The sequence below is a fragment of the Pteropus medius genome, unplaced genomic scaffold (assembly GCF_902729225.1).
Source record: "Pteropus medius unplaced genomic scaffold, Ma_sr-lr_union100, whole genome shotgun sequence".
Taxonomy (NCBI): domain Eukaryota; kingdom Metazoa; phylum Chordata; class Mammalia; order Chiroptera; family Pteropodidae; genus Pteropus; species Pteropus medius.
The window spans coordinates 8,903,451-8,913,766 of NW_024344370.1; the positions used below are offsets into that span (position 1 = coordinate 8,903,451).

Below are 10,316 nucleotides of genomic sequence, written 5' to 3' on the forward strand. Positions count from 1 at the left end.
ATGAAAATAAATGAACTCAGAACTCATTTCAAGATGTGAGAAAAAGAAAAAAGTCAACCTTAGGGAACCTAGAAGCCAATGCAGGGATTCTGCCAGATGCTAGGTATGCCTGTTCTGGTTATGCATTGTGGAGTAGGGAAATAACCACAGGATGGGCAGCTGACTGAGCCCACAGTGAAATGAATCTGAGCTAAAACTTCAGTGCTCACTGGACTTCCATAAGCTCCTATTCTGGTGAGCCAAAATCAGTGGTAGGGGAGTAAATATTCAGTATTAGTGATAAGAACACATATAATATAACTTCAGGGATTATACATGTAGTTCTTGGCTGATCAGCGGAAAATCTTGTCAAAATGGGTGACTTTAATAAAACATAAATTACCAAAAAATAAAAATAAATAAAAAACAACTTAAGACTGGGTAGAAATACATTTATAACCATAGAAATATTTTAAATTGCTGCCCCATTCCTCAAAAAACAAACCACCCCAAACCCTCCCTCAGTAATGTTTCTTATTTTCCCATTTTACAAGTGGTTTTACTGGAATGTGCTATCAATTTTTTGAAAATACATGTAGTTCAATGTATTTAATTTTACCAATGACATCCTTTAGGCAACAACTTATCTTCCTTCCACCTCCTCCCTTTTTTCCTTTATCTTCTCCCTTTTTTCTTTCCTCCCTCCATCCCCTCCTTCCTTTCTCCTTCCCTTTCTCTCTCCCTTTCTCCCTCCGTCCCTTTCTTCCTTCCTCCCTTCCTTCCTTCTTTCCTTCCATCCATCCATCCATCCATCCATCCATCCATCCATCCATCCTATCTAATTTTAAGGAACGGATAATGCTATGCTAGTTCAACTTATTCTAGAACATGGAAATCTGTGGGATTCGTCAGGAAAAGAATAAAACAGAAAAGAAAATGGGAAATTTTTTATAGATGTAAAAATGTAAATTACCATTTGCAAATTTAATTTAGCATTAAATTCAGTATTTCTGGTAAAATATCTTATTGAACTAGGATTAGAATAATATGCCTTTAACATAATTTTGAGTACAGTTATTTGAAACTAAGTACAAACATATCACTAGATTGTGAATGATCTAAATGCCAGAGAACATCATCTCTAAAACAGACCCCCTGGAATCAAAGCTTAACGTAATAGTTTATTTTTTACTCAGGAAAAGCACAAAAGGAGAGGGTTAGGAGTGGATGTGTAATTCACACAACCAGTCAGAATGACCCAGATGTATTGAGATGCTGCCGTATTTATTGGCTTCTGTCTAGCTGGAAGATGGGGAACAGGAATTGAGTAGGAGTAGTTTAAGAGTCAATCTGGCTAATGACACATGCCTTTTCTGCTCACATTCCATTGCTGGGAATTGTGGTCTATCTCTGTACCTAAGAAGAAGAGTAAAAAAGGTTTGGTGATAGTTTGTCACATGGAGTGTCTAGCCAATGTGATGAGAAGAAAGATATTGCCAGAAGGCCTGTGAGTGAATACAAATTCAGTATTGGCAAACAAACAAACAAACAAAAAAACAGTCATTGCAGATGGCCTTTGAACAATGTGGGAGTTAGGGGTGCTAACCCTTACTCAGTCAAAAACCCATGTATAATTTTTGACTCCCCAAAAACTTTCCTAATAGCCTACTGTTGACCAGAAGCCTTAACAATAACATAAACAGTTATTTAACGTATTTTGTATGTTATGTATTACATACTATATTCTTATAATAAAGTAAACTAGAGAAAAGAAAATATTAAGAAAATTGTAAAGAAGAGAAAATACATTTTCAGTAATTAATTGAAAAAAAATCCTCATGCGAGTGAACCTGCGCAGTTCAACCCATGTTGTTCAGGGCTCGATTGTAGTCATTGAAATGATTGTGTAGGCCAAAAAAGTCCAAAAAAATCAACAGGGCACCTACGAAGAGAGTTTAATAAGGTGACCAATTAAATAACAAATGTATAAATGTATCTTGCTGTTACATCCTACAATAACCAGTTAGGAAAAGCAGGAAAAATAAAGGTCCCTTACAGGGTTGGTTTTATTTACCCTGTGATTTGGAGAATCCTTTGGAAGAAATCTGGAATCAAAAAAACAAAATCAAAAAGGCATTAAACTTTTGGCTGGTGGAAGAGTCAGTTGGTGAAAAAAAAGATACTGACATTACCTAGTATACATATAGCAAGCAAAAGAACTTAAAAATGCCTGCCAGAAGGTAAAGAAGAAAGGAAACTCTAAAGAGTTTTAAAAATAGATGGTGGTAAATGCGAATTAAGTTTTTAGGGCTTAGAATTACTACTGTAAGGGTTTTTGTTTTTGTTTTTGTTTTTTAAGTGTCATATGTCTTAGTCTACTACCTATATTCTTTTAATGAATGTGAAAACATCTAGAGGTGTTTTGGGGGTTCAGATGAAATCTTAGTGCTCAAAACTGGTTTTTCTAAAATTTTCTATAGCTGTGTTGCATATACATCAGATTCACTGGGGAAGCTTTTAAAAATCCTAGTGCCTGAAACCAGTTAAAGCAGAATCTCTAGAAGTGAGACTTAGACATCAGCAGTTAAAAAAAATTTCTCAGATTCACAATGTGCTGCAGCAAACACTGTTGGGGAATAGGTAGGCTGAATCCTTGTAACAGGCTGGAGGTGGTTCCACAGTTTATTCTGTGGTGTTTGGCTGAAGTAGACCAATTGTTGTCTAAAAGTTGTGACTTGCTGTATGGTCCTTTTTCTGGTCCTTTGGCTAGAGAGCAGGCTTTTGAAGAAGCTCTTCTGTGCTCATTGGTGTTTCCAGTTTGCTGCCTTCTTCAGATGTAAATCTGGGATATATGAGGCAAGAAGAAAGCCAGGGCATTCAACACTGTATTGTTCCTTGGCTGCTGGGGTCTCCAATCAGTCTGCCTTCTTCCCTCTCCCTTTTAGAGTCACCTTAAGTTTGTTTCATGTATAATGTCCAGGGTTTTTAGTTGTATGGTTGACCCTTGAACAACATGAGTTTGAACTGTGCAAGTCCACTTATATGCAGATTTTTTTCAATAAGCATATTGGAAAATTTTTTTGGAGATTTGCAACAGTTTAAAAAAAAGTAGCAGAGGAACTGCATAGCCTAGAAATACCAAAAAAAAAATTAACAAAAGTTAGATATGTCATGAATGCATAAAATATAGGTAGATACTAATCTGTTTTATCATTTACTAATATAAAATATACACAAATTTATTATAAAACATTAAAATTTATCAAAACAGTAACACAAGACTGTCACACATGGCACTATGTGCAGTTGAGAGAATTGTAAACAAGCAAAGATGCAGTATTAAATCATCACTGCATAAAATTAACTAATACATACTGTACCACTATAATAATTTTGTAGCCACCTCCTGTTGCTATTGTGGTGAGCTCAAGTGTTGGGAATATCCACTTAAAATGCTGCACGATCCTAGTTATCTCCATGTGAGCAATTTGTCTATGGTAAATTACACATTGCAGTAAAAAGTGATCTCTTGAAGTTTTCACATATTTTTCATCATGTAAACCTTGAATAACATCACAGAACCCATATAAAGTGCCACTAGTGATGCTGGAAATACTCCCAAGAAGCGGAGAAAAGTCTTGCCATTACAAGAAAAAGTTGAATTGCTTAATATGTACCACAAATTGATGCCTGCAACTGCAGTTGCCTGCTATGTCAACATAAATGAACCCAGTGTAAGGAGTACTGTAAAAAAAGAAAAGGAAATTTGTGAAGCCATTGCTTCAGCTATGCCAGCAGGTGCAAACACCTTGCACTTTTCATGAAATACCATTTTATCTCTTACTGAAAATGCAGCTTTTATGTGGGTGCAGGATTGCTATAAGAAAGGCATACCTATAGACTCTTATCTAATATGATTCGAGAAAAAGCGAAGTCATTCTATAACAACTTAAAGCAAAAAGAAGGTGAAGGATCTAAAACTAGTGGTTTTAATGCCAGGGAAGGATGCTTTGATAATTTTGCAAAGAGATTTGGCTTAAAAAATGTCAAGACAACAGAAGAAGCTTCCACTGAGCAAGGGGCAGCAGATGAGTTCCAGACATTACTAAAAACCAGATATTACTAAGAAAATCACTGAGGAGAAAGTAAATCTTCCTGAGTAGGTTTTTAATGCAGATAAAAGTGACCTATTCTGGGGAAAAAAGAAAATGCTACAAAGGATATTTATTAGTAAAGGAGAGAAGGAGTACCAGAATTTAAGGCAGGAAGGGATAGGCTAACTCTGCTGTTTCGTGCAAACCTCAGATTTATGATCAGGACTGCTCTTAACTTTGAAGCTGCTAAATTCTGAGCCTTGAAGGGAAAAGATAAACACCAACTGTGAATCTTGTAGTTGTACAACAGGAAGGCTTGGACAACAAGAAGAACACTTTTTCTAGATTGATTCCATTGATGCTTTATCCCTAAAGTCAGGAATTGCATTGCCAGTAATGCAATTACTGTCTTTTAAAGTTCTTTTGATACTGAACAATGCCTCTGGCCACCTAGAACCCCATGAGTTCACTACCAAAGTCATCAGAGTGGTTTACTTGCCCTCACACACAACATCTCTAATTCAGCCTCTAGATCAGGGCATAAGGACCTTTAATGCACTTTACACGTGGTACTCTTTGGAAAGGATTGTCAGCGCTATGGAAGAGAACTCTCACAGAGAGAGAACATCATGAAAGTCTGGAAGCATTATACCATCGAAGATGATGTTGTTATAGAAGCTGTGAAAGCCATTAAGCCTGAAACAATAAATTTCTGCTGGAGAACACTGTGTCCAAACATTGTGCATGACTTCACAGTCTTTACGATAGAACCAATCAAGGAAATTCTGAATGAGATTGTGGATTTGATAACAGAAGAGGAGTGAAGGCTTTCAAGATATGGATCTTGTAGAAATTCAAGAGCTACTAGATGCCACACCAGAGGAATTAACAAAAGACTAATTGATGGAGATGAGTGCTACCAAACCAGTGGCAAAAATGAGGAAGGAGATGTAGAAGAAGCAATGTCAGAGAACAGATTGACATTAGACAATCTGGCAGAAGTGTTCTTATTATTCAAGACTCTTTTTGACTTCTTTTACAACATGGACCCCTCTATAATTCAAGCACTGAAACTAAAGCAAATGGTCGAAGAAGGATTGGTACTATAAAGAAACATTTTTAGAGAAATGAAAAAGCAAAAAAGGATGAAGATCTTCATGATGATCCACTATCAGTGAATAGTAAATAAACATCATGCTATACAGTTAATAAACTTATCTGTTATGTATGTGTGTCTTCATGTGAAAATCTAATAACTGTACAGAACTATATGAGATGTTTTTGTGTCATCATCATCATCATTACTTCCTCACGATTCATCCTGTAGAACATCGTGTGCAAGACTTGTATGGAAGTGGATAGCCTGTCCTTACATAGGCATGAAGTGAGTGATATTTGATATAAAATTAATATGTTAGTTTTCTTACTGTTTTATAACTTTGCTTTTAAAGAATTACATTACTGTTCAGTATGCCTCTCTTGTAATTGTAGAAACTGTGCCTATTATCACAGGTAAGTAGTTTTTTAAAAAAAATGTAATAATGTTTCCAGTGCTGTATTATGAATGTGACTGTAAATTAATGCCATTGTATATTGTAGTATATTTTTTCCAAGAGCAGTTTTAGTTATAATTTACTTATTACATTAAAAACATTGTATGTATGAGGAATGCCATAAAAATTTTATAGTGATTTATATTCATTAATGTACAGGCTAAGCTACTATGAAGCAATTGTATTGATTATACTAGGTTACTATAAATCAGTCATATTGCTTCTTCTTTGTTATCAATGTGTGAGTTGTTATACCTGTAAATAAATATGAATTTATTTTTCACATTATCTTTTCATTTTTGATGTCTAATGTTAGTAATACATAGAGCGTCTACAGTGTTTTGTATTATATAAGATAATATTGATGTACGTACCAACAGACAGATGATTCATCTTATAAACAGATGAAGTATACTTATGGTATTAATAAATCTAGTACAGTACTGTAAATGTATTTTCCTTATGGTTTTCTTAATAATTTTCTCTTCTCTAGCTTTCTTTATTGTAAGAATACAGTATATAATACATATAATGTGCAAAATATGTGTTGATCAATTGTTTGTTATCAGTAAGACTTTCGGACAACAGTAAGCTGTTAATGGTTAAGTTCGGGGGAGTCAAAAGTTATATGTAGATTTTCAGTTGCACAGGAGTGGAGACCACGTCAACCTTTGCAGTATATTTTTTCCAGCAGCAGATTTATCTTAATTATAATTTACTTATTACATTAAAAACATTATTTTCTCAGGAATGCATTCTATATTTTTTCATATTAAATCAGATAACTATGTGTATAATGTTAGGTGGGACTTATTTATATAAAACAGTTTTGAAAATGCTTTTAGTGACTTCAGTATTTCTTAATTCTAGTGACTATAGACACTGTTATATTCTTAGAAATGATATCTGATTTTTAGTCAATGTGTAGCAATAATTCTCTAGAGAAACATTTAGTCAATCTATTTCATATGATATTCAAAAGAAGGTGTTAATAGCTATGATTAATGAATGTCTACCCCAAGCCAAAATAAACATTTATTTGCTAACATGTAGGGGTTTTCTTTTAACTTAAAAAAGTTTTTTTCAATCTCCCTTAATGTGCGGAATTAGAGATTCTGTATGTCCTTTCCCTCCCTTCTCCCTTCCACAATTCTGCTTCTAAAAGAGATTAATGCTTTTAATCTGATCAATACACTTTTTAAAAATATTATACCGATGTAGTGTTATGCCATACCTTGTGGGTTTAGTATGATATATTTTTTAATCTGTTGAAAATTATAGAGTGGAGATTTGATATTAACTTTTATAGTGTTTTTTTTTATAACAGCATTTGAACTACACTCTTAATTTTCATTTCAGTAGTTGGAATGACTTGTTGGATATCGATTTCAAGCTCAGCTGCTTTTTACTTATTTTGTATCAGATAGTTTTAGTTACGGATAATTCCTGCTATTTCAACAAAGTCCACACTTTCTTTAGTAAGGGGTCAATTTCTTGATAATTAACATAATACAGAATATTACTGCATGTTACTTAAAGGAGTAGATATTTTTAAATGTTAATCTTAAATTTTGTGGAATGATATCTTTAGGTTTGTGAACGCAGGGCTTCGTATCTGCATTTCTTGGTATTCTTCCTACTATCCATCTTCCAGGGAAATGAGTATTGAAATTACTTTGCCTTGGATGTATCCTATAACTCAGGAATGGTCACTTAAGGGGTTTAATTTCAAATTCATGCCGTCTATGTCTCTTCCTCTCACTTATATTTGCCATTTGTGGTCATTATTTTAAAATCTGTTTACATTACTCAAACAGCAGATGTAATTCAGCCGTTTCATCTACCTAGAATACAGTTGACTATCAGTAAGGAAAAAGAATTTCTGTGCAGCCATATGGAATGACAAAAACACATGCATTTACCTAAAACCTTGCAGATGTTCAGCTTTATTGATAATGAGAGAAATGCATGGCTTAAAGCAGTGGCACTACTTTTCAATTCTCCAGTTATGAAGAGCTTAATGATAGTACCAGTAGTAACAACAATACCACAAGCCAAAAAATCATACCTTTTAAAACTGGTACAAACCATAGTCATAAAATTGTCTATGCCCTTGAATCTAGTAATCCTTCTGAGATAGAGACAGATTTCCTAAGGAAATAATACGAAATATAGAAGGAAGTCTGTATTTATAGTAACATGACCAGTGTTCGTGGTAGATTATTCAGTAAAACATAGTTAAGATTGTATTTAAACTATAGCATGATTACCTCAACATGCCTGTAACAAAAAATATCATGACATAGGTTTAGAATTCTTAAAATGTGTTAGAACAGAATTTTTTTTGTTACAATATAAATGCAAAGAGCAGTAGTGATTATGTGCTTACATGTATGTGTATATGTGCATACCACAAGAACAGAAAAGACAAGAGGCCAGAATGTTATCTTTAGGGAGTGGAATGATGGACTATTTTTAATTTAATTGTGTTTCTTTTGTTTTCCAAATATCCCAATGAGGGAGGAAAAGTATGTGTTAGGTTTTTATATTTTTTAAATTTCTCTTTTAATTCAGAAGCATATACATCAATGTAAATAGCATCACAATCCAGGATAGGGAGTGTTCTGAGGGCCTGCTGAGCTGCTACAGTAGAGAGCCTGAATAGGAATCCTGGACAATTGGATTTAAATGCTCATCGGTCTATTCTGTTCCTTTTGGGACACTTTCTAACTGGTTTTGATTCTTTACAAGGATGAACTCTCAGCTCTTGAGAAATTGGACTCATCAAACAGTTTATTCTCAGAGGCCTGGGGGAACTGAGGTTAGACTAATTGAATGACATTTTCTTTGACAAACTTTTCCACAATGAAGCTGTTTTAGAGTCCCTTGTAAGAAGGGAGACAGAAGCAGTTGTGTTGCTATGGAAGAGATTACAAAGAATTTTAGTCACAAAGGAGAGGGACTTGTTTTGCCTCTGACAGAGTATGTCCTCTCTCTGTCCCACAGTTGGCCCTGAAGGACCCAGTGCACACAGTGTCACTGCAGCAGTTCATCTACGAGAAGCTCAAGGCACAGCAGGAGCTACTGGGAGAGCAAGGCTTCCAGTCCCTCATGGAGACGGTAGACACAGAGATCGTCACCCAGCTACAGGAGTTTTTACACGGCTTCTGAGAGCACATGACATGTGGCTGCTCCGTTTTCGAAACAAGCCAAGGAAGCCAGCCAGCCATCTGGGTGTGAGAGCCTGCTGAGACGATGAAGAAATAATCCCTTGTGTATGAAAATAAAGATGTGAAGACCACACAATTTTTTACTACAAAATTTAGTGACTAAATGTAAATCCCACATACATAAAATCACAAACCTATTCCTCGAAAAGAATTTAATTTTATATTTATGAGGGGCCCTGTGTTTACTGTAGAGAGTTGATGACAATAGCTGCTTAGTTTCCTGTTAAGAGAAGAAACTGTTTGATTACCTTTTAATCATGTGCTCTTAACATTTGAGAAGATGAAGATTAACGTCTGAGATGGTTTTCTGCAACCAAAATTATTTAAATTTGGTTGCCTTATCCCATTTTTAAGCTAATGAAACTACTTGTTCAAAAAATGACAAAGCTGTGTCAGATGCAGTTAAGAAATTTGTGCACCAAACAAAACTATATAAATACTGACAAATACACATTACTGAGATTACCTTGGAAGGAAGATGCTTTCATCTGACAAAGAAAACGTGTTTTATCAGACAAACGTTTTTATTTTCATTCTAGTAATTTGATACGGGAATTAGTAAAGGGATTTTTTTCTCATTTTGTTTTAAGTAATTACATTTAGACTTTACATGCACATCATCGTAAGGCCCGTAGACGTGAACCTGTGGTAGTGCAGTACCAGGTGGAAGGCCTCTGGTGGTCGTGATTTGGTCCTAGTTCCTCTGTTACTCCCAAGGCCAGGAGCCCTGGGAACACCAAGAAGACCCAGGTGACCCACAGACACCACTCCCCCATGCTGTGATGTGATTCTGAAAGGATATTTGACACCCATTTCAGGCTCCTCAGTTCAGGGGTGCATCAGGGCTCAATGATATGGGTACACCTTGGAGGACTCGGAATGTGTACCAACTGATGTGACAAGTCTTCCTTTCTTATTCAGCATGCAGTACCAAAAAAGGGGGAAAAGGAGAAAATAAAGCCTTATTTTGTTTCACTGGCCATTTATTAAAAGGAACCTTTAAAGCATTTTTAAGGAAATACTCAAAAGCAAGGTTGGAAAATATCTGATCTTTCTAGAGAAAGTTGGGTACAGTATGTAACTGCAGGAAACCCACTGCCCCTTTGTAAGCTGCGGAACCCAAAATGTTTGGAAATATTGGATGTTTTCAGCAAGGGAAAGAAAATATGGTCCAAATTAAATTTTCCAAAGATACCTTACCTTTGATTTGTCCGAGTCTTTTTCCTCACAAAAAAACCTGGTTCATAAAAATTGCGTGGTGAATTTTAAAGAGAAGTTTCCTTTCATACTCTGGTGTTGGTGCTGTCCTAGTAGGTGGTAGTGCTGTATGTAGCAAATCCTAGTTCCTCTTTTAATTTCTCTTTTCATTTAAAGACTAAACACTTCTTTAATATATTTCTTTATCATTATTACTTAATTCTCAAGACTGATCTAAGAAGAATTTCTTTTTGTTGACTTAA

At 35.1% G+C, this 10,316-nt stretch overlaps 1 protein-coding gene across 4 annotated transcripts in view; it reads left to right on the plus strand.

Annotated features, from left to right (window-relative positions):
* The window catches only part of IPO11 (importin 11), a 163,862-nt gene extending 153,807 nt beyond the window's left edge, over nucleotides 1-10,055 (plus strand). For 2 of the 4 annotated variants that reach the window (XM_039870008.1, XM_039870009.1), the window contains exon 30: nucleotides 8,633-9,449. In XM_039870008.1, coding sequence (XP_039725942.1) covers nucleotides 8,633-8,797 — 165 coding nt within the window. In that variant the 3' untranslated portion in view covers nucleotides 8,798-9,449. Of the gene's footprint in view, nucleotides 1-8,632 lie in introns of all 4 variants that reach the window. The other 2 variants (XM_039870007.1, XM_039870010.1) reach the window with 2 other exon arrangements.
* The last annotated feature ends 261 nt before the right edge of the window (nucleotides 10,056-10,316 follow it).